This window comes from Theobroma cacao, chromosome 1 (genome assembly GCF_053813885.1).
Source record: "Theobroma cacao isolate CCN51 chromosome 1, ASM5381388v1, whole genome shotgun sequence".
Lineage (NCBI taxonomy): Eukaryota > Viridiplantae > Streptophyta > Magnoliopsida > Malvales > Malvaceae > Theobroma > Theobroma cacao.
This window is the reverse complement of record NC_142639.1, coordinates 2,166,007-2,189,487: the sequence shown is the minus strand read 5'-3', so window position 1 is coordinate 2,189,487 and position 23,481 is coordinate 2,166,007. Positions and strand designations below refer to the sequence as shown.

General features: G+C 36.4%; 5 protein-coding genes across 6 annotated transcripts; 2 read left to right on the top strand and 3 right to left on the bottom strand.

The window, feature by feature from the left end:
* The first annotated feature begins 1,482 nt into the window (after positions 1-1,482).
* LOC18611037 (strychnine-10-hydroxylase-like) lies at positions 1,483-3,853 on the top strand. Its single transcript, XM_088804571.1, has 2 exons — positions 1,483-2,533; positions 2,990-3,853. The coding sequence occupies exons 1-2, from the start codon at positions 1,577-1,579 to the stop codon at positions 3,620-3,622; spliced, it is 1,590 nt and encodes a 529-aa protein (XP_088660697.1). The 5' UTR covers positions 1,483-1,576; the 3' UTR covers positions 3,623-3,853.
* Positions 3,854-4,494: 641 nt separating this feature from the next.
* On the bottom strand, positions 4,495-7,230 carry LOC18611036 (B3 domain-containing transcription factor VRN1-like). Its single transcript, XM_018114116.2, has 5 exons — positions 6,764-7,230; positions 6,244-6,362; positions 5,528-6,137; positions 5,134-5,339; positions 4,495-4,950 (listed from the first exon to the last, which is right to left on the bottom strand). The coding sequence occupies exons 1-5, from the start codon at positions 6,774-6,776 to the stop codon at positions 4,636-4,638; spliced, it is 1,263 nt and encodes a 420-aa protein (XP_017969605.2). The 5' UTR covers positions 6,777-7,230; the 3' UTR covers positions 4,495-4,635.
* A 250-nt stretch (positions 7,231-7,480) lies between these two features.
* On the top strand, positions 7,481-11,716 carry RUS4 (root UVB sensitive protein (Protein of unknown function, DUF647)). Of its 2 annotated transcripts, XM_088805719.1 has the most exons (11): positions 7,481-8,125; positions 8,439-8,585; positions 8,811-8,957; positions 9,215-9,277; positions 9,361-9,437; positions 10,191-10,296; positions 10,606-10,708; positions 10,823-10,974; positions 11,083-11,148; positions 11,265-11,430; positions 11,521-11,716. In XM_088805719.1, the coding sequence occupies exons 1-11, from the start codon at positions 7,667-7,669 to the stop codon at positions 11,592-11,594; spliced, it is 1,560 nt and encodes a 519-aa protein (XP_088661845.1). In that variant the 5' UTR covers positions 7,481-7,666; the 3' UTR covers positions 11,595-11,716. The 2 variants fall into 2 exon arrangements, with proteins under 2 accessions (XP_088661845.1, XP_007047107.3); XM_007047045.3 differs by having other exon boundaries at positions 7,484-8,125; positions 11,265-11,716.
* Positions 11,717-11,971: 255 nt separating this feature from the next.
* On the bottom strand, positions 11,972-18,126 carry XLG1 (extra-large G-protein 1). The gene is made up of 8 exons (XM_007047044.3): positions 16,616-18,126; positions 16,380-16,517; positions 16,191-16,295; positions 15,867-16,052; positions 15,106-15,286; positions 14,457-14,698; positions 13,020-13,183; positions 11,972-12,773 (listed from the first exon to the last, which is right to left on the bottom strand). The coding sequence occupies exons 1-8, from the start codon at positions 17,777-17,779 to the stop codon at positions 12,194-12,196; spliced, it is 2,760 nt and encodes a 919-aa protein (XP_007047106.3). The 5' UTR covers positions 17,780-18,126; the 3' UTR covers positions 11,972-12,193.
* Positions 18,127-21,387: 3,261 nt separating this feature from the next.
* LOC18611033 (Transducin/WD40 repeat-like superfamily protein) lies at positions 21,388-23,249 on the bottom strand. Its single transcript, XM_007047043.3, has one exon. It carries the CDS (start codon positions 23,134-23,136, stop codon positions 21,715-21,717), a length of 1,422 nt encoding a protein of 473 aa, XP_007047105.3. The 5' UTR covers positions 23,137-23,249; the 3' UTR covers positions 21,388-21,714.
* Between the last annotated feature and the right edge of the window lie 232 nt (positions 23,250-23,481).

The following is a 23,481-nucleotide window of genomic DNA, read 5'->3' as shown; positions in this document are numbered from 1 at the left end:
CAACCGGTTAAGAAAATGAAAGACAAACTACCGCTACGTTGTTGAAATTGGGAACATTTTCAAATTTCAATGCACTTCCAACTTTGAAGGCGTGCTAGAAAGGTACTTCTGATACACTCAATCTTATATGGAATAAACTAAGTTTTAACTTTTGCAAGGTCACTTTCTATAATTAAAGCAAGATTTCAATGCAATAAAAGATAACAGGCACAGTCTGGCACTGGAACTAGTTCTCTTTTTGGCTTTCTCCTTTCCCTTTTTGTGTCTAAGACAAAAGTCTTTAGAGTGGTCGTGCCCAAGATGGTTACTTGTTAGACAACTTATTAGTACTTATCCAAGTAACCTATCAGATATTGACACTACAATTCCAAGAGCCATACCAAAATATTGTCATGTTATCCAAGAGTTTATTGAGTTAGGACTTGTGGTTACTTCTGGGATCATCAGGTCCATTGTCTGAGGTTCGGAACTGCTACCCAAATGGTTATCCAGCAGAGCCGTCAGTCACCTTACCTGTTGCCATAACCAAGAAATTAAAATCTAAAGGTGCTGTGATTACAAACTTTTGGGGTATTTCTAGTTGGTTTTTTCATTGATCAAAACAATATCTCTTCGTCCTTGTTGAGAAGTGAAAACAATGTGATGTACTGAAGTAATTATTTGGCAAACCAAAGAGAAAGAAACAGGAAATAGAAAGGAGAGGAGACGTGTGGCCACCAAAAGCCTACATCAGTAAGGGTTTTTTTTTTTTGAAAATAACATCAGTAAGGGTTATTAATAAATATTAAAGGCATTTTTTGGTGGAAAGTGAATGCATCTATTTTGGACAACAGATTAACTATCAGGCTTTAATCTGATGGTTGTTCATGGCACCATGATTGTTGGTTTATTTCTGCAAATTTTTTACCACTGGAACACAAATAGAATTCCCTATTGAATTGTTTGTACAGAAAAAGAAAATTAGACCATGGAAAATCATCATATTTCCTCTCTTCTCATAACTCCGTACGTGATTTACTCCTGAAGTTAACCCAAAAGCTGAAAAAAGCATTACAAATACTTTATTTTTGTGCATGAAAATTTTTCACCATATCTTACATCATTGATGCTGATGTTGTTTCTTTCTTTAATTTTATTTTTGACCAATTGTGTTTAGATAGATGGTGATCCCTGGCGAAAAAATGAAAAAATTAGAGGTTGAGGATATGTGATTGTAGCAGGGAACAAAAGCCAATAAGCAGAAAATAACAAAGTCATATTTGAAAAAATACGTGAAACGATTACTATTATTCTATATAGGACAGATATGTTCATGAAATAATTATGTAAGTTCTGATAATCTTCTAAATTTGTTTGTGGAATTCAAAAATTTCAGCTTAGATTTATAAACATCTGCATTACAGATCACTTGACAGCAATTAATCATGGTAATTGCACTGGTCCCAAAAGTCAAATTATTGTTGTTCAAGAAAAGACTAACAGGTTTGGAAAGATTCACCAAAGATATTTAAAAGCTGTTCAGACTTGGAAGCCTGTTCTGCTACATATCCCCCTTTTTCAAGCTCTAAATCCTCTGATGGACCCTTTCCTTCAGTACCTGTTTACTACAGTCTGCAGCCTTGTTGCCCTTTTGAGTTGCATTTACTTTTATCAATCAAAGAAAGCAAGCACTCACGGGAAAAGATGCTGCACTCCACCGCAAGCTGGCGGTGCTTTACCTGTAATTGGCCACATGCACCTCTTAGGTGGCCAGCAACTCACCCACAAAACATTAGGTGCCATGGCTGACAAATATGGACCTGTTTTTTCCATAAGGCTAGGATCACACAGAGTCTTGGTTTTAAATAGTTGGGAAATGGCCAAAGAATGTTTCACTGTCCATGATAAAGTTTTTTCCACTAGACCAAGCATTGCTGCTTCAAAGCATCTAGGCTATGATTTTGCTATGTTTGGGTTCGCTCCTTATGGGTCTTATTGGCGTGAGATGCGCAAGATTGCTACAATTGAGCTTCTGTCAAGCCACCGGATTGATATGCTCAAACATATACGAGCTTCTGAGGTAAAGACTGCAATAAGAGAACTGTACAAGTCATGGCTTAGCAAGGGTAGTGCAGAAACTGAAGTGTTCGTGGATATGAAGCAGTGGTTTGGTGATCTAACTCATAATATTGCTTTGAGAATGGTAGGAGGGAGAAGATACTTCGGACCAAATGCTGATTGTGAGGAAGCAGATGCAAGAAGATGCCAGAAAGTGATGAGAGATTTTGTTTATCTGTTTGGAGTGTTCGTCTTGTCTGATGCAATACCATTTCTTGGGTGGCTGGATTTTCAAGGATATGAAAAATCCATGAAAAGAACTGCAAAACAATTGGACAGTCTTGTAGAAAGGTGGCTGGAGGAGCATAAACAGAAGAGACTTTCGGGTGGAGGGGTGATTGAAGAGCAGGATTTCATGGATGTGATGCTGAACATCCTGGAAGATGGCAAGATTACTGGTTTCGATGCTGACACCATCAACAAGGCTACTTGCTTGGTAAGAACCCAAATAAAACTCCACGTAGTCCTAGTCCCAACCAAATAAATCCTGCTAATTATATCTAGAACTGTCCTGTTTATGATTCTTGATGATATCCATTTTATATTGTCTCAATTATACATAAGTAATCTTGGGATGACACTGAACAAATCCAAGTGGTAGGTAAACAACCTCTTCCAAAGAATCAGAACTGAAACAAGTTATCATAAGAATATGGAAGCTGCGTTGTAAGTGCTAAAAAGCCCATAACGCTTTTATTAAATTAGTTATCTCTTGGAATTGGAGTAGGTATAAGGACAAGAAATTCTTAACCTTTTATCGAGTCATCTTGATCCCTAAGGTGATAAGGTCATCAAGCTCGTCTGTCTTCATATATTTTATCACTAACTGTTTGATCATAATTTAATAAAGAAAGTGTCCCCTAGTTTTGCTGATAAGGTCTTGTTCTGGCAGAATTTAATCTTAGCAGGGAGTGACACGACCATGGTCACTCTCACCTGGGCCCTGTCTTTGCTACTGAACAATCCTCGCGTGCTAAAGAGGGCCCAGGATGAGCTAGACATGCACGTTGGTAAGGATAGACCATTGGAAGAATCTGATATCTCAAACCTGGTCTATCTTCAATCCATTGTCAAGGAAACATTGCGCCTATACCCACCCAGTCCGATCATAGGCCTTCGGGCTGCATTGGAAGATTGCACCCTCTCAACAGGCTACCACATTCCATCCGGTACAAGGTTGATGGTAAATGCCTGGAAGATTCAGCGTGATGAACGTGTATGGCCAGACCCCCATGATTTTCAGCCTGAGAGATTTTTAACCAGCCATAAGGATATGGATTTTCGAGGCCAAACTTTTGAACTCATCCCTTTTGGCTCAGGAAGAAGATCATGCCCTGGGACCTCACTAGCCCTCAAGATGGTGCACTTTATCTTGGGCAGGTTCTTGCACAGTTTTGATGTTGCTAAGCCATCAAAGCTCGAAGATGTAGATATGACAGAAAGCGCTGGATTGACCAATCTGAAAGCGACCCCGCTTGAGGTACTCGTCACTCCACGTCTTAATTCCCAGCTCTATGTGGTATAGGCATAGAATTAACACAATTACCTGGAACAAGAAAGCACACTCTGTAACTAAAGTGGTGAAATAAGGGCTTGTCACAAGGGTCCTGCAGTCCTGCACTCTGTTATTGAGTTGATCATTGCTATGTCTTTATGGCTATCCTAGTTGCCTATGATACAAACAGAGTAGAATTTTCTCTCCTTTCAAGTAATTGGTTTAAGAACATAAAGGATACTTTTGAAAGCGTGCTAAAAAGATACTTCTCCCTTTTGAATGAATTAGAAGTTTTATTCAACCAAATGTTTGCAGCACAACCCCAAAAGATCGATTTTTATTTTTATTTTTTGCTCAGCAGAAGATTGAAAAAATTAGGGCAATAGTGGATTAATCAACAAAACTCTTTACGCAGATCTAATCTTCAAAGGATAATTGGATAATGGATAGTAGTTGCCATTGTTCTCTTTTTCTGTGGTAGCCATTATCTGTTTTTTATCTTGACTGAGAACCAGTTACTTGAATGTGACTGCCTCTAGCCAACCTTTTGTTACTACTGATCATCTCATAGAACCTAATCCCCAATCAATTACCCATCCAACCAAATCATGATATCTTCGAGTTGGAGCTAGACAAGTTCATTTGAGCTGCATGGAAGAATAAAACAAGCTGTTGACCATTACTAATAAGGATAACAATTGTCTTCTGGCATCATCAGGAAAACCCTGATGATTCAAGAAATATTTTTCTTACAAGACACAGTGCTGTACTTTCCATACAACAGACTGCTTGAACGTGACTGCAGCCTCTACCCAGCACTCAGTTTCTGTTGAAGTCATATGACCATGATAACCATCCAAAAACATTTTTAATCATCTAACCAGATACGAAAGCAACAGGCATCAAAGCAATAAGTGGTTGTCATAATATATTTCTAAGTCACAATAAACCAGATACAGTACTTTTACCATAAGAGTTATCCTAAACAACCTACTTCCACACACACACACATATCAACCTCATAATTAAGCAGTCCTTTCTCTCTAATCTGAAGCATTTGGTTGAGTATTTGAGAACCGTGTCAAGGGGACAATCTCATCCAAAACTCGAAATATCACAACATTAAAGCCTATGCTTTTCTTGTTGGCTTGGCCTTCCTCATTGAGCTCAAAAACACAAACATCATGCTCTTCCAAGTTGTTATCCAAGACAAATTTACCCCATCCCCTTGCAAAACCTCTTCTCCACTTGGTGCGCATGATTCTTACAAGCCATCTCTTCTCATCTGGAGCGACTCTCAGCAGAGCTATTCTAACTTTATCAGGGACGTGCATGTCTAGCCATTTTTCACGAATATTCTGCATGCAGAGAGATTTTTTGATGAGATTGCTGATCAAAGACAAAGTTCAAGATGAACAAATGAACAGCTAGACATACTTAGTTAGCATAGCCTTATAGGGTTACTGCAAAATAATTCTTAATCTTGATTTTGAACAGCTAGGCATGGAAACGGGAATGAGACACAAGGACAAAGATTTTACCACTGTAAAAGCCTTGCAAACATGAGTAGGCTTCATAACAATGCTGAACGAGGGTCTAGTAGATGAATACTGCTTGGCCAATCTACGGGGTCTTTGCTTCTCCTCCTCTGTTATCTTTCGTCTGTTTGATATGAAATACAGATTATATGATCCTGGCAAATCTAGTGGCCTTTTCATTTTACCTGAATCATTTGTTAAGCAACCAACTAGAACCAAAAGGGAAGGAAAAGTGAGAAACAGAGAGTTTTTTGTATATTGAAACAGAACAAAACGGAAAATTATCTAATTTGTTAGTGAAGGAGGATTCAAACCACATTCCATCTTTTGTTCATCTAGAAGATTTTTTACTATTATAGCTATCTACTTCCCCCAAGAGAATTTAGAGGAAACGAACCTTCTTTCTTTTTTGATTTGCACTTCAAAGATACAGAATTATTACTCCAATCTTCACTGGCCTCCGTTGCACTCCCTGAGGATTCCTCTGATTCATCCATCAGTATTTCAATTACCTCGCTAGCAATAGCTGATTTTCCAACTCGCAGATGCTTTTCCTGTGTTGCCTTCAATTGAGAGATGGTGTCAACAGCTTTTGAAATTGTGTTTCCTTTTCCCTTGGTGAGCTTCTCTTTTTGCATATGGTTTTCGTGGACTTTGTCCAAGTCTATTACTTCTTCAGAGCCCTCTCCATCTTCCCTTCGAAAACCACATCTGCCATTTGAGCAGGCACTCGTGTGTTTTTTCACGAAGTATGACCCTTCTCGTTCACAGCCACTTAAATCAAATATAACTACATTGAAAGTTGAATTGCCATCATAGCGGAAAACAACAAAATCAGCATCTGCCAAACTATGGTCTTTCACGAAATTTTGCCAGCCGTTTCCGAAAACTACATCATCAAACATTCTTTCAACTTCTACAGCCCACATGAATCCACTTGGACCTCTAAGGTAAACAGTCCCTGACAAATTTTCCCGGAAATTGCTCATAAACTTTCTCGGTATCCTCTGCAAAACAAGCAAAAAGTTTGTCAATCCAAAGGCATTGGAAAGCAACAAGGAGGCAAGCACAGGGATCATATTCATGCTCAAGGGTTCATCATTCATCATTTACCAGTTGATTTCTAAAATCACCAATCATTATCTTGAAAAACTGGTGCCTGTTGGACTGAAATTCTTTCCAGTACTTGTGTTTCTCCATCATTCTGCAATTCTGACTCTTCGGTGCCATCCCTGAGACATAAAACATGACAAACAGAATGAAAATGAGAACAGAGCTTGGGTTTGTAATTTTTATTAGAAAAATAATATATAAAATTACTGGAACTTAATTGGTAAAGTTTACATAGAAACAAGAACCGATTCTTCATTCCTGAACAAAGAAGGCATAAATAAGCAACTTTCGTTTTCATTGGTAGAAACAGATTAGACTTCTAAACGGTGCTCTCACAAACATCAAAAAGTTTAGCTATCCAAGAGACTAGGAATCAGGTTTTATCCTACAGATTTAGAGCCTTCTTGCTTAGATAAAGATCCTATAGGCATTCATGTCTTTCAAAACACCAAACATTCAACTTGAAGAAAAGTGCAGCCTTCTGTTAAAAAAATGGAAGTGAAGAAAAGAAAGTTAAAACCTTGGCTCTGCATGAAGCTTGAAGGATGAATCTCCTTGATCTTTGAACAGTGAGGAAATGCCGAAGAGCAGCAATGAATTTGGGTTTTACACTGTCTTACAGTTGGCTATGGCAAACCACACAATTCTCATAAACCAGACATAAATCAAGAACAAAAACAGAAAAGGTCACCTTTTACTTTCATTGAAGGAGAGCAAAAGAAAAGAAAAAAACCTTAAAAAGGAATGGTTTTTTTTTTAAGAAAATGATACCTTTGAACTGAAACAACAATAAATGTTTACACTAAAGCACTAATTTCTTGTTGCCAGTGATTTCTTCATACCATAAAAAAACCTTCCTAAAATAGTTAAACTGACAACAGGCTACACATGAAAGGTTGCAGACTTGCAGTCCCCTTTATGTTCATTTGTTTGGATTTCTAATATGTTACTTATCTATATTTCAGTTACTCACCATGTGACAATTTTTTTATAAAAAAAAAAATTATTTTTGTTATTTCATAATAATAACAATACTAAATGATAATAAAAAAAAATTAATATTTAATAATATACCCATAATGTATAATTTCTATACACTTTTAAGTCATTAAATTCTAACATTTGATTAATAAGGCTTTTAAGTGACAGTATTTTATTATTTTAAAGGAAATAATCCGTGGGAGGAAAGGAAGGAGTAGTTGAACTAAAATCCTCGAAGCGGTTGGTTTTGCACCAAGCTGAGTGTGTGGTTTATACAGTAACTTACTTTATCCAGTGCCAGTTCTTGTATCTACTCTGACTCTATTCTCTTCCTACTTAAACCCTTAAACCCTACCGTTATCAACCAAACCCTTCGGACCCAACGTCAAAATTTGGCGGGAAATCAGTAGAAAACCCTAAATTTCATCAACCCCAATTTCTCATGCAATCAACTCTTTACTATACACCATCAAACTCTCATCATTTCCCGCTCCCATGGAAATCTCCAAAAAACCCCATTTCCAGAACCCCCAAATTATCTTTAAAAATCCTAACTTTAACCAATACACTAAGAACCCAAATCACTTACGAGCTTGATGGAGGACTAAACGACCGGCCTGCGCCGTCAAAACCGGCCCAGCTCCCTATTGAGATACGGAGGTACGGAAAAGTTTCAAGGTACTTCTGGGATGGGAACCGTGTTCTGTTGCATAGCGTCGATGGCGGCGGTGGCGCTGCGGCGTCATTTTTTTTCAATTTTGATAAGGTGGTTGAAGTTTCTAGCTTGGCTGTCGGGAACTTTTTTATTCCTAAACAAGTTAGTGAAAATTATATGGGGTATGTAAAGTGGAAGTTTTTACACAGGGTTTTTAGCTCTGCTCTTCAAGTTCTTGCTACTCAGGTAAGGGTTTTTTTTTATTTGGTTATTGCAAATTTTCAAAAGGATTTTTTTTTTGGAATTTTAAAGATATTGTTATCAGAACAATGGGGAATTTGGTTTATAAATGGGGTATTAGTGTGGAAATATTTGGTGACTCTGTTAAATAGGAAAACATTAATAGAAGATAGTAGGGTAGGAATTGACAAATGCTTTCTTTTTTATAATATATTGGTTTTTGACAGATAAAGAAAAAAAAGGTACTTTTACAAGTTAGACATTTTATTGAAAATTCGGCAATAATTAAATTATTTTTGACAGAATGTGATGAAAACAGGCCATGTTTCGGGCTATAGGAATTGGATATTCTCGTTCACTTCCATCAGCTGCTGCCCTTAACTGGGTATTGAAGGATGGACTTGGACGGCTAAGCAGGTGCATCTATACAGCTAGCTTGGCAGCTGCTTTTGACACCAATTTGAAGGTATGAGTTCCACAATTTTAGAAGTTGGGTTGCATGTCACATCTTCTTCACCTCTTACTTGTTGTATAAATTGCAGTTTTGCAGTTTCCAGTAGTCTATTTTGGTGTCTGGTCAAATATAATCAGAAGTTACAAATTAGTAATGTGAAGAATTGTTTTATGGTGACTGAAGAACTGCAAAACATGAAATAAAATTCTTTTTTTTTTTGTCTTATTTCATTTGAAGAGAGTTAGGTTTTCAACATCCCTGTTGTTCACTTTGAGCATTGGAGTTGAGCTGCTTACGCCCATATTTCCTCAGCACTTCTTGCTTCTTGCATCTTTAGCCAACATTGCAAAACAAATGAGCTTGGCATGCTATATAGCAACCAGTGTACGGATTTAATTTTCCATTTAAGTTGTGGTATCTTCAGTTATTTTCCCTTCAAGATTTATATCAGTCTTTTACTTCATTTACACATTTTATGCTTATGCTTATCCTTTAAAGATTATTTGCTTCATCTTTCCTTCTACTCTTCCTAACCCCTAGGAAATTTTTTTCAAGAAAATAATTGTTCAAGTCTTTTGCTGTTGATGGCTTTTAGTACCTTCTCATTTGGTGTTTTGATGTTTTCCATCTTGTACAAACAGTCTGCTATTCATCGCAGCTTTGCAATAGCAGATAACCTTGCTGAAGTATCTGCAAAGTCACAGGTTATGGTTCTTTCTTCACATTCTTTGCATAATCTTTGATACTTTTTTTATGGCAAAAGCTCTGATCTTGGATTGGAATTCAGATTCAATCAGTATGCTTTGATAACCTTGGTCTCATGCTTGCTGCTGCTTTGAATATGTTGCTCAAGAACAATCAAAGGTTTATACTCTTTCATCTCTTTGATGTAATATTTTAAACTGTTATTGTTTTTAATTGGACTAACATGACCACTTTTGCTGGTTGCTAATTCTGGTGTCATTTCATAATCGCAGATAGATGCCATTTATGTGACTGATATTTGTTTAAAATCTTTGCTAATATGAATTTAATTTCATGGAAGGGGGGCAAATAAAATATAAATATTTTACTATATATTATATAGGTGTAAATAAAGTTTGACTATTTAGATACTTATGAAACTAAAAGAAAATTCATTGTTGCAACCAAAACATAATTGAGGACGCTGAAAAAAAATAGTTGTTAATAGTGAATTGTGATTTAGGTTATTTATCTAATGGAGATGTACTTTTTTAGAAGTCTTGTCATTTAAATTAGTTCATTATCTCATGCAAGTGTCCACCATATAATTTGAAAAAATATCAAATGAATAAACACCAGAGCACCAAGGGTTAAAGAATACTCTAGAAAATCCATTTTAATCTTCTTTAAATAAATTTCAATGGAGACAAAATTTGTAATCTGTCTCTGGCCAAAGTTCCCATTTCTATATTGACAATGAAACATATAAGTAATGGCTGCCACACTTGAATAGTAACATTGGAGTTAGAATTTAGTGGGAAATCTTATATTCTTTTTCTTTTAGAAAAATTAGAAATATGTTTGATCATTTAACTGATTTCATTGTGAAACTAAATGCTGGCATGGTTTCTTGACTTGTCCTTAATGTGCTAGATTGCAAACAGGCCTACCTTTCATTCTATACCCCTTCTTCTCAATGATTGACCTCTTTGGAATATATCAGGGGCTCAAGCACGTCCATCTCCAAACCTTGACTAAGGTGGCATTATCTCTATCCCAATACATGTTCAATTATTGAAGAGCAAATCAACTTTCTCATATTTTAATTACTTCTCTAGAGGAGTAAAAAATCTGCATGTCTTATCTCATATTTTCTATATGCCAACCCAATTCATGTTCGATCCGTAAATGAAACTTGGGACAGCTTTGTTTGTTTTTTTTTTTTTTTTTGGGGGGGGGGGGGGGAGAGGGGGAAATTGAGGAAATTTTCCTCATGAAAATTCAAAGCTATCTGTTTCATTAATTCTATTTCGTCTTTGTTTCTCTCTTTTTCTTTTCCAACATTCAGGATAGACTTGAAATCATACTTGATACATGGATTGCAATGGGATATGTGCCTTCACCTGAAGAAGTGAGTAAAGAAGAAGACATCAATTTTATGTGGAGAAAAGGTGAAGTTTCTCACGGCTGTGCTTTAGCTTTTAGTGCATCGTTTACATGATCTGTTTTAGAACTAACTGTTAAAGATAGATGAGATTCAAATCAATTACTGAAATTTGGATTAGGCAAAGAGCCATGGTGCATCAGGATGGGGGGCTTGAATCCCAAGGGTCAATTACCTAAATTATCGATGAGTACAATGCAGTCTGTAAGAAACAAGGATTATTATTTCATATGCATAGAGATCTTCTACCGTGGACTACCAAGAACTAGAGAGGTGCATACACAATGAAACTCTTTACTAGCTGTTGCATAAACTATGGTGCTTATGTATAATGATATCTCGCTCATCGCTTTTTTTCATTTGCCTCTTATGAAACTCTAGCAAGGCATTCTTCTTTGCTTACGTGAAGGGGCTCGCACAGCTGATGTTATCATGGGATTGTTGCAGGTAAAAAAGAATTCTTTTAAAATCTATGCAAAATTTTGTTTGACATCTATGTATACAGGAGCTTATGTTTACAATTGCTGAGGTTAAAGGTGACGCTAATGTTTGTGTTGTTCCAGGCATGCTATGTTCGCAAGGCCCTCCATTCAAGTACGTTAGAAAGCATGATGAAGGCTAGTGATTCTTCAGACTTCTTTCTCAAAGAATGGTTTAAACTGATTGAGGATAGTAGGCAATACGTACAGCGAGAGTTTGTCCCGTTGAATGAACAAATGGCAGCACTAGGTTGGGCAATTAAAAACATTTTGTTGAACACAGAGGAGCAGGCACGCTATAGTTACATAGATGACTGAAATAATTATTCTTCTGAATCAGGCTGCTCTCCTTCAGCCATTGGAGAGTTTTGGGGTTTGATCAGTTCGATTCTTTCACTTTTGGAAACCCAGTAATACACATCAATCTAGTTACAATGCAAATTTGTTTACACATAAATGTCATTGTTTCATTTTTGTATTAAACATTTATACTCACATTTAATGGATGAAAATAACAAAATGACTTTTACTGGTTTGTTACAACAGTTTGTGATATATAAATTTATCATTTGAGCTTGTATTTGTAGAAAATAAACAATAAATAAATAGTGATTTTGGCTATTTATCTAATAGAGATGTGAAAAAGAACAAAGCATATCCAGAAAATAGAGTAACACATGAACCATTAACCACCCATGTGCATGGTGCTGAATTGTTAGAACAGAAGGGATATGGTGACCTTGGACATGGAATTATCACAACCCAAGGAGATTTTTTTCACAACTGTAATATACTGGAGGAGCTATCACTGAATCATACATTTTCATCTTATCTTACAAATGAATGTAATGAATTGTGTACAAAGAGGCAGCCAGTCACACAATGCATTGTACAAAAACACATCTTCTGCCCTCACTGTATAAGATGTGGAGATTTACTATTCCATCATTACTTGTATGTACACTAGCATTCATGAATTAAAACAAACCTTCCTGGTCCTAGAAAATTAGACATCAATGAGAGAAGGAACTTGCTTCTGTGCTATAAAATGAGTGCTCACTTAAGCTGAAGTTGGCTCTCTCATCATCCCATTTTAGAATATCCCTTGCAAATTTAAGAGCTGCATCGACGCTATTGGGTTCCAATCCTTTCACATTAGAAACATACAACTTCCGCCCTGTGAGCGAAGAATAAAGCCTCTTGAACTTGACAGCAATATAATGGAAGCCCAGCTGTCCCTGCGTTGGATTATGATTAATGCTGTTGCTATTTGCATTCGAACGATGATTACTGATCACCGGCTGAAAATCATCAAACCACTTACACCGACTCAATGGTACCCGTTCTATCTTTTCCTCAAATAGATCAAATTTGTTTAGTATTAAAAGGAAGTCCATCTCATAAAATGTCGGATGAGAAATGATGCTTTCAAAGAATTTCTTGCTCAGTAGCATCTTATTAGTCCCATCAGCAGAGAACTGGTCATAGTCACTCAAGGAAACACAGAAGATGACCATTCCAACATCTTCAAACATCTCTAGCCACTTGCAGTTTTCTCCAAGGCCTCTTGCTTGCACTCTAATTAGTTGGTACCTGAGAACCAATCAGAAACTGTAAGTTTATCACACTCCAAATGAGAATATTAAGTTATAACCGAATAGGTTTGCAAAATTCAATAGAGTAATTAGATCACCACAGAGTACACAGTTTTACCAAGTGATTTACGTACCCATTGCTCGGTAGCAACTAGCAATCAATAAGACTTACAGGCCTCACAAAATGCAGATACATTTGAAAAAAAAAATGTGACTAAAGTGTGCACTCAATATTGGCACCCACCTGAGCAACGAGTCATGCTGATCAGCAGTGTCAATGGTTTCATCAGGTGAAGACTGGGGAAACGAAAAGTCTACACACGCAAGCCCATTTGATGAAGTAACACCCTCAGCATATAGGATATCCAAATCTGAGGGTTCATAGTCCAGTCTCAATATCTCAACAGCCTGGAGTGTACAAAAAAAAAAGGCATTAGAAAACAATTAATAAAAAATTAGCACTGGTCATACCAACTATCAGGCACAAAAGCTCAAAACCAAAAACATACTGCAACAAACAAGTGCAAGTATGAGTGCTGGTTGAGATTGCTCGATGGGTAAGTGTTCAGAATGGAGCTCACTAAGAGGTCGCCTAATGTCATGCATTAGCCTAAATAAAGGCAAGTGTATTGCTAAATAAGCCATGATTAAGGAACTCCTGGCTCTGCTTATCCACTTGCTTGATGAGCCTACATGCTTGTGCAGCAAACAAGAATCTTTGTAGAACTGATAAGATTCTCCATTCCGAGGAGATTTTTATTTTCTTCAAGAAGCATTAATCTTAGTGTTGCAGAACCAGTTGACTTATGGGTACCACACTTATAACACCATATCTCTAAAACCCAACATTGTCCCCATGTGTTCATCTTCACATGCAAAACCCCACTGTCTATATACTCCAATGAAACACAAACAAATCAGCACCTTCTCCTTTCATTGAAATAATGTTTTCCTCTAACCACATTCTAAGGGTACGATTTTTCATAAAAGCAATTAATTGAAATGTTCAATTTGAACATCATGCTACAGTTTAGCTATAGACAACAACTTGGAAAGATGGAAGGAGTATTATTCTTAAGTACCCACAAGTAGTCATAAAGTTTGATTAGGATTTTCACCATAGCATTTTTTTAAATAAACAACAGTAGTATAGAAAATCTGGCAATTTAGGTTAGTCGCATGCACCTCAATTAGTTCATGTTGATGTAATTGCTCCTCATGTATTAGTTGCTTACCACATAACACAAAATGCAATTAGAGCTCTATTTTCTTCTCTAAAGTCTTGGGCCAAAAAATGTCAGAAGCCCAATTTATTGAAGATTGTTCCTAGGTTATTGGTGCTTCATTTGTTCCACAACATGAATTAGGGTCATGAAGTCAAAAGTCAACATGATGAATTCCTTTCTTCGAGTACTCTTCTCATCCAAAGACAGCTAGATCAGTTTAGCACAAAAAATTCTAAGCACTATTTTCACCTTGAGCCAATTCAGAAAGTCAGTCATAGAATTCCATTAATGGCTTCTACATGATTGTTATCCCAAAACCAGTCACCTTCTGTTCTTTAAGACAACAGCTACTGCTACCTTTTCTAGTTAAAAGAGACAAACGATGTTCAAGCAAACTTCAGATACATAAAACTAGTGATATGGAACAAGCAAAGGAGTAACAAGCATGATCTTACCCGCTCCAAGTAATAACTAGCAACACTAGGTAGCATTTCCAATTCACTTCTGCGGTTGTAAGTTGCCTGAATGGCTGCATCCTTCCATAGCTCCTCAACCAATGGTGCATATTCACGAGTAGCAGCTGGAAAAATGGCTTCCAAATTGCCTGACACCATAGTCTTCAGAAGCCAGTCAGAGAATGCTTTGAGCCTCGGGCCAATGGAATAGATACTTTTGCCATCACTATCATTACTACTCCCTGCCAATAAACATGAAAAACAAAATAATCAGATACTTCCAAAATAGATGCTATTAATTAATGTCAGTCTGATCATGCGGGATATAAGATGATAAAATGCCCTTCAAAATTTACAGGGGTGGGAAAAATTAAAGACTTAAACCCTCAATGATCTCCACATGTAAAGAAATTTGTTTACAAACGAAGCAGCCTATGAATAGCATAAACAATGTCATATTTGAACATTCAGCAAGAAACATGTGTGCACTAACTTCTCATTCTAATAAGCTTGTTCCTTTCAGATTAAGACCAATTTTGCCAAAAGAGATAGGGTTGAATGATAGAAGCCTGCATATATATTAGCAAATCCATGGATATATGTAGGTCAAAAGGATGACTTGGAGAATAAAATCAACATGTAGCTTCACCTTCATGGTCAGTTTCCTTGGAACATTTCCTTTTCCTCATTTCAGCCAAACTTTCCTCCTCAAACCGTTCACGGCCCTCAAGAAGTATGCCAAGATAACCATACAAATTGGTCTGGATTGTCCACTTGATATTTTCACACTCATCCTCCGAGAATGGTACATCTTTATAAAGAATCTTCGCCTGAAACAAACCATTTCATTTAATTGACTAATTAATTAATTTCGTTTGCATTTTACATTCTGTCTTTAAGCAGTAATCTTACATTATCACATAAACATACGCCATCAACCGCACATAAAAAATGAAGACATAGGAAACAATAATGAGTTATATGCAGGCAAAATGGTAAATAGAAACACTAAAAATAAATTCAAGAAAATTCAGGGTTACGATTAGGAATATAAATATTCCCTTTCTCTTAAACTTGAGAATCATAAATACTGTAACACACTATCCCTGAGAGTCTATTCGCACTTTTTATCTCAGTAAAACTGTAGTGTAACAAGTGTTGAAATAGATAAATTCTACAGAACCATCATAGAATTATACCCAAATGTAAGGCAGTATTGTTGCTGGCATGTGAAAAAAAAAAAAAGATTGATATACTTAATTATATTCTTTAAATCAAATTTGGATCTCCTTCAATAAAAGAGGACATGAGAATTTTACAGAAACTGTGTCTAGCATAGAAAATATATCTGCATATAAGTAGAACTACAGAGCAATGAATGTAAAGATATGATTCCTGGTGAATATCTACCTGCTTAAATATGGTGCTTGACCCAGATCCAGTAGATCCAACCAAAAGAATTTTCTGTAGTGTGCGCTGCTCAAGGTAGTCAGGAACAGATCTGCTGGCCATGCTGTTCAGCTGCTCCCCACAATTATTTGAAGATTTAGAAGGAACAGGCAGTGACAAGACTGCACAAACGAGCTTTGTTCCAGCCTAAATATTAATTTGAACAATAAATTAATGCTTAATAAGAACGATCTTCATTCACCGAAAAAACAAATCAATTAAAAAAAAAAAGGGAATAAACAGATAAAGGCAGAGAGCATACTCAAATATGTATGTAGTATATACCTTTCCCCATATATATCCTTTCGTATTTTTTTGTCCCTCTTCTTGGTATGACCCATCTTCATTCACCCAAAAGTGTGGGTTGCCTGCAACTTGAACCCCTGCCAACTGCAATGTTCACCAAAATGATCATTAATAATCCTAGCACAATAAGGACCATCTTAACAAAATTACATGTTTACAAATTTCAACCTGCAGCATCCGAAGTTCTACTTTTGTAATTTCTCGACCATTTATGAAAACTTGTGTGTTTCCATTGCTAGCATCTGGCCTGATAGAACCACCAACATTTAGATGGGGACTAATTATCTTCGAAGGTTTCTGTCCCTCCTGTCAATGATAGCACAATTTATTAGATTCTGTAATGATGTAAATAAATTCCAGCAAAGTAATCAAATAACAAAGTCATTTAAAGATTCCATATTCACCTTTCCCCAAAGACCGGATACTTTATCATACCAATAGTTTCCTGGTTTTAGCTTCTTCGGTGGGTTTGGGCAACTCTGCAATATAGCCAACTCCTCATGACAAAGAGGTTGTCCGTTCACATATATATACTCAGGTGGCAGCTGATTTGCTTCACACAACTTTTCAGCCTTCATTACCTGTCTTACCTCCAAATCATTAAGCAACCGTTTAAGCATTCGAGAGCACTTCCCTAAACTCCCACGTTTTGACTCATCAATCGGAAAACCAATACAAGTAACACATTTCCTTCCTTCAGGCATAGACCCCATAGCTCTAAGCACACAATTACTACAGTACTTAGCATCACAAACAATACAAACCTCCTTCTCCGTAAACCTATTCCCTTTAAAACATCGATAACATGACCCTTTCTTCCCTTTTGTTTGTGGCTCCCTTTTAGCTCTAACAACCTGAGGCTGCACCTCATCTTGACTAAATTCCTCATCGAGTCCATCATCTGATTCAATATCAAGAAAAGTAACAACCTGCGGTCTTCTAACATCACCATTAGACTCATTATTACAGTCTCCAGTCTTAAGAGAAGAAACCCGCGAAGACGGGTAATCTAAACTCAAAACAGACTCATTAGAACCCCAATCAGGTTGATTCAAATCATCATCATTCGAGACCCTTGCTTGCGACGAACTTTCCCTCGATTTATCAAAGCTATCACAATAATCAAGCGTACTCGAATGTTCATTACTAATAGAACAAGCCCCTAACCGCCTCGAAGCACTATCATTATTGTTAACCAATTCAGCTAACTCCCCAGACTCGTAACTACTTAACTCCCCAGATAACAAACAATTATTAGTATCCTCAGAAACCCTTTCTTCAAAAGCAATAACGGAAGTTGGTGACACAGTTGGTTGAAGAAGGAGTTCTTTCGAGAACTTGTTACGATCTGGTGCCAAAATTGGAGGTACAACTGGTATATGGAGTTCAGTATTGGAGAGTGGTACCTTTGAAACTACGGCCGCTACTGGGATTTTCTCGACGTTGATGGGAACCGCTCGTGGAAGATCGTACGGCAACGGAGGGCCGGTGTATTCGACTGCAAAAGAGTACTGTTGTTCCTCTTCGTTTTCCAAGCTAGGAAAAGTTGTGCCTTCTTCCGGTGGCATCTTTGGGTTGTTTTTTTTTTTTTTCTGTATTTTCTGGATTAGAGAGATGGGAGAAGTCTTGTGAAGTATGGGGAAGAACTACAACGAAATGAAAGGAAAGGTGAAAAGAGTATTGTGGGTGGAGGGTAAGGGAAAATGACAGCAAACAAAAAAAAAACAGCAAATGGGGCTTACAGCTTACTGGCTTAGAATTGGAATCTGGAGTTCTTTATTTTCAATTATTTTAAGTTTCGTAAAGAGAGCATGTGGGGTATGAGCTGGGGAAGAACTTTTGTCTTTTTAGGTAAGGGGGGCTAAGCTAGCTAGTGAAAATTTGAGTGGTCGTATCGGAATTGGAGCTTTGGGAAGAAAAGTATAATAGCAAAAAGACAGAAGGAGAGCAGCCATGGTGGATTTTGGATTCGGATTTGGCTCTAAGGATTTCTCCTTTTCCTATGTACTTTTGTATCAATTTGTTTGATTATTATTATTATTAGATTAAATGTTCAAATAAGTATTTAAATTATGTCAAAAAATTAATTCAATCTTTATTTTTTTTATTTCGTTCAAATAACTTTTTAAATTTTTATTTCGAGTCAAATAAATTATTTTTCTTAATCGTTGACTAATAAAAATTAATCAATGATACATGTAACACTTTTATATTAGATCATCTATCACGTGATAAATAATGTGATATTAAATATTATTGATTAAAATTGAATAAATATGTTAAAAAATAAATATATAAATATTAATCAATAATATTTAATATCACGTCATCTGCCACGTGACAAATGATATGATATAAAAGTATCACATATATCGTAGATTAATTTTAAAAAAAATAATTTATTTGATTTAAAAAAAAATTAAAGAATTTATTTGAACGTAATAAAAAGAGAAAGTCTAAATTTTTTTTTTTACATAATTCAGGAGTTTATTTAAATATTTAATTTTATTATTATTATTATGCAGGGGACTGCATTGTAGCTCTCTTTTTTTCTACCTGTTAGGTTAGGTTTGGAGGTTTCTGCCTTTTTCTTGGGGCTGTTCAATTTGAAAGGAATAGGTAAGGAATCAAAGGAAGTTTTCCCTTTTTCTTCCTTTAGTTCTTGCAATTGAGTGGTTGATGGGTTGGTAAAAGGTTCATCTGATTGTGTTTACTGCCTTTTTGGTAGCGTTTTCTAAGATTAACAGTGTGGGAATGTTTGAATTTTTGAAGCAGCTTACATGTCCATAGTCATGGGATGGTTATTTGGTAGCAATTATTTTTATAACCATTCTCACCATACAATATAGCAATGTTTTAATTGGATTTCAGATCATCAAATTATTAACAGTTTTTGACTTTTAACTAACAATTTTTTAAGTAAATTTCATTTATATTTATTGTGATTTCAACTTCTCTTAAAGCCCGTTTTATGTATATATTTTTTTTATAATTAGCACTCTCTAAATATCTCTTTTCTCAACGAAAATAGTTACCTTCAATTCAAAATTTATTTATTTATTTATATTAAAAAATATTTTAATAATTTGCTGAACAAATTAATAGTATAATTCTTTGTGAAAATAAAAGTTAGACACTGAGTTATAATTGGAAAAAAAAATCTATTAAATTATTGATTGAAAGCGAAATTTATTTCCCTTTAGAAAAAAATACACATCAAAATGGGATTTCCAAAATTTAAATTAAACTATCTTTTTAAGGCCTAATGGCCAAACCTTTACCCCAAAAAAAAGAAAAAGAAGCGATTATAAAGTGATTATCGTAAATCTTTCTTTCGGCCAGCTCCTGCTCCTTGAATGGTGGAGATAAACGCAGAGGCAGGGGGGGGCCTCCGGGCCAACAGGCCCCGTTGTTGGGGGCAACGGAAGAGGAAAGCTTCAATCCTCCGCAACAATATCCTTGGAATGCATTGTACTTTCCTCATCCCTGATCCATGTCACGACAGGCCGGGCCTTGGACAGCCCCGTACAACTGCTTTTCTTTTGGTTCATGTCTGAAAAAGGTGACAATTGGATGGGTACAGGATTTGAATCATATATATTTTTATTAAATTAAATTTTTAAATCATATATATTTTATTTATTTTACATTTTATTTAAAAATCATTGATTCAGAATTTTATATAAAAAGTGATTAAAAGTAATTATAAAAATAATCATATTATATATATATATATATCAAAATTTATACATATAATAAAAAAAATAAAAATTAATGAATAGTATTCTTTCTTGACATGTAGTCAAAATTTCAAAATTAATGTAATTGATAATCTCAGTTATAAACATTTAAATAAAACAAAAATTACCTATCTTTATTTATGCATCTCGTTTAATATTCCTTTCATAATTTAAATCATATATCTATTAAAATTCTTTTAATGTCTCTTTTCATGTTAAAAAATTTTATTCCAACCTAACATATCTTTATTAGTTAATGGATCTTAATCTAACCAAATATCTCATTGTCTCAAAACTTAAAAAGTCTATGATTTAAGGCCATGATTATGACGATTTGAAGGCGACACTTAAATTTTGGGTGTTATGTTATACGTTTAACCAGCTTCTCTGTTTCATAGCAATATATTTTCCATCAACTTTATCTCTAAAACCAAACTCCCAGCTCGTTTTCCTCCAAAATGTTCAAAAAATTAAGCCTTGCCAGGAAAGATTAGTCAGCTACTGCAATTTAATTAATGCTTTTAATAGGTGATTGGCCTGTCAACATACACCCAAAACCAAACCCCTGCCTTCTCCTTGCTTTATGATTGTAATCTTGTTAGTTATATTGAGATTTCAATACTTCAACAATGCAAAGGCCAAAACAAGCTGAAACATTAATTAAGGAATAAGGCCAAACCAAAAGGCAAGAACTTTCCTGTTTAAGGAATTAAAACACTGGGTTGTCACATGGTGTGCTTTCACCTAACTCTCGTGCTTTGGTACCAAGAAAAAGTACAGTTGTAGCAGCTGACCAGCCGAAGAGACCGGCCAGGGTGGTCCGCTCCAAACATAATCATAAACTTCAGTTTCTGCACTGGCTCTGATTTTTCCATGTTCTTTGGCTTAATACTTGGTTCTTACTTTACCTTTATCTGCACCCTTGGAAACTGGGATTTCAAGTCAAAATTGTTTGGTTTCGAACTTCTACAAAGGAAAATGTTCCGATCCTTTCTTAATCATATGTCAACGTTGAACCCAGAAAGAAAAATACTTAATCTGCATTTCATTAATCCGCAAATGGGTCTTGAACTGTTTCATTAGTTTGTCCTGTTTAAGACTTTGACTTATGTAGCTTATGCTGAGCTCATTGCATTATCCAAAAGTTTCTACATTCAAAGGAGAATTTAGACCATGCATGGAGAGTCAATGTTGAGTTTTTCTTGCAGACAATAAGAAAAAGATTTAGGAGAATGACAAGATTCTTATGACTTCATGTTTAGAAGAAATTCATCACTTGATATTCTGTTCACACCAAAATTGTAAAGGAAGTCAACATTAGGGTCAGGGTCATCATGGAAGATACACTGAAAACAGGGGAAACAACCGATAATCGTGTCCTTAAGTTTTCCAAGCCAAGACTAACAATGTTGGTTGGTGAAAGAAACAAGCAGACATGACACGCAAGGAAAGAAATTCTGTTAAGATTCAGGAACAATCGTACAGGTGATAGGCTTCTAAGCACAAATATAAATTGAATTCAATTTTGGTTCTTTTACAAAGAAAAAGTTTGTCATTACGTTTGGTGGATCAATTGAATCTGGTATGAACATCCCCAATGCCTAAAGGAATACATAGATGATGGTAGCATTCACAATCCAAATCAAGTCCCTGGTCACACTCACACATGAAATATCACAACCTCGGTCTATTCCCTGAAATGACCATGCAAAGTTTAGGTCAAGAATCAAAATTGAGTCCAGCACAAGGGTTGAAACTCTTCGTTAGTACTTTCTCTGGCTAATTCTGCCTTGAGAAGAGAAGCTAGGAGCCACTGTCAATGAGGTCGGCACACGTTTGCTGTCTGATGAATAAGGCTGGTGCTGGTTTTGCATCATTGGAGGTGCTCGCTCCGATATGCGCCACATCTTCACGGACTTGTCTAGGCTACCACTGTAAAGAATCCACCGCTTTTCACCAGATGCTGATTCATGATCTCTTTCTATTGCCAAGCACTTGACAGGGCCGCTATGGCCTGTTAACATTGACAAGCACAAATGCTCGCTGCCTGATCTTTTCCATACGGAAATTCCCATATCAGCTGATCCACTGATTACAAGGTTCCCAGCTGCTACCAAGCACAGAATAGCCAGCTTATGGCCTCTCATAACGCCACCGTGAGAGAGATGATTTTCACGTTCCCAAAAGTTGACCAGCCCATCCGATGAGCCACAATAAACAAACGTAGCTTCAGGATTCACTGCTAATGCTGTAATAGCGCATTCTTGCTTCAACAATGTCTGAGAAAAGAAGTGCTTAGTTCCTTTTCCTTGCAATTCTCTTCTCCAAACCTTGACTGTTCCATCAGCTGAACCTGTAAACACCAGCCCATCAAACCCTGCAACAACAGAATTAACTGCATCATCATGAGATTGAATGGATTCTAAACATTTTGAATCCGAAACTCTCCAAACTTTGAAGGTTTTATCCCAAGAAGCCGAGTAAAGCAACGTTTTGTCTTCATTCAAACTAAGACAAGATATAGCATCCAAATGTTTGAGCCATATCGCGCTGCGATTTTTTTTCACTTCAATATAACTACTAGGCTTGAGGGAGTTCCTCAAATAGTCTTTCAAAGTTGGTAGCGTCCCAACTCGTTTATGAACACTTGCGTTTTTGTTAGAAATCTTCCAAACTCGAATCTTCCCATCTTGATGACCCGTAAAGATCTTCTCTCCAGCAATGACTATAGTTTTCACCAATCCACTGTTCGATTTAAACCCTGAATACTCCTTCTGGTTCCTCCAAACTCTGATGTTCTTGCTATCAGAACCAGTATATAACAAATCCCCAGAGGCCGCCAAGGAATATATATGCCCTTCCTCTCGTACCAAAGACCCCATCAGCACATTAGGAGAGAAGTTGGAGTCTTCAACGGCAGAAGAATTGCAATTACCGGCTAGGTGAGATGACCATGGGGACTTTTTGAAAGGAGATGATGACGAGTCATTGTAGGGAGAGGCGCCACCGTCGATAGCCATTGAGGAATAATCTTGGCTGCTGTTTTTGGGAGTGTTACTCTTTCGATCCCCGGAATCTTCTTCCGTGGAGACTGAATTCTTTAGCCTGCCGAACTTTTGGCCAACAGAGCTGGTTTGTTCCAAGAAAATGCGACCACCCCTTTTTCTACCCCTTATTGATTCCATAAAAAAAAATGAACAACAATGGTGATAAACAATCCAACGAAAAGGTAAACCAAAGAACAAGGGAAACCAAGAGATGAAGGATAAAAGGAACCAAAGGGAAGCGGAGGAAGATGCGGTTGCCTAAGGAAGAATAAAGAAAACCGAAACTATAAAGGCTCAAATTAAACAAGGAAGAATTTCGTTTTTCCTTTTTGCCGGGTAGTTTTGATGGATGTTTCGCTGGGATTGTTTCTATGTTGTCATTTGAGATCGAGTTCGTATATCCAGTTGGATTATGCCACGTCGGTCTCAGAGGGCAGGATGACGATCTTGTCTCGGCTATCAAGGGCTGTCATTGAACTATTT

Excerpts from the sequence above, each read along its gene's own strand:
- LOC18611037 (XM_088804571.1), top strand. The coding sequence starts at position 1,577 with ATGGACCCTTTCCTTCAGTACCTGTTTACTACAGTCTGCAGCCTTGTT. Across the intron at positions 2,534-2,989 it reads TCAACAAGGCTACTTGCTTG|AATTTAATCTTAGCAGGGAG; the intron begins GTAAGAACCCAA and ends TTGTTCTGGCAG.
- LOC18611036 (XM_018114116.2), bottom strand. Across the intron at positions 5,340-5,527 it reads CAAATCAAAAAAGAAAGAAG|TTGGTTGCTTAACAAATGAT; the intron begins GTTCGTTTCCTC and ends TTTTGGTTCTAG. Across the intron at positions 4,951-5,133 it reads TTTGCAAGGCTTTTACAGTG|AATATTCGTGAAAAATGGCT; the intron begins GTAAAATCTTTG and ends CTCTGCATGCAG.
- RUS4 (XM_088805719.1), top strand. The coding sequence starts at position 7,667 with ATGCAATCAACTCTTTACTATACACCATCAAACTCTCATCATTTCCCG. Across the intron at positions 8,126-8,438 it reads TTCAAGTTCTTGCTACTCAG|GCCATGTTTCGGGCTATAGG; the intron begins GTAAGGGTTTTT and ends TGATGAAAACAG. Across the intron at positions 8,958-9,214 it reads CATGCTATATAGCAACCAGT|TCTGCTATTCATCGCAGCTT; the intron begins GTACGGATTTAA and ends TTGTACAAACAG.
- XLG1 (XM_007047044.3), bottom strand. The coding sequence starts at position 17,779 with ATGCCACCGGAAGAAGGCACAACTTTTCCTAGCTTGGAAAACGAAGAG. Across the intron at positions 16,053-16,190 it reads AAGGATATATATGGGGAAAG|GCTGGAACAAAGCTCGTTTG; the intron begins GTATATACTACA and ends ATTAATATTTAG. Across the intron at positions 13,184-14,456 it reads CTAGTTATTACTTGGAGCGG|GCTGTTGAGATATTGAGACT; the intron begins GTAAGATCATGC and ends TGTACACTCCAG.
- LOC18611033 (XM_007047043.3), bottom strand. The coding sequence starts at position 23,136 with ATGGAATCAATAAGGGGTAGAAAAAGGGGTGGTCGCATTTTCTTGGAA.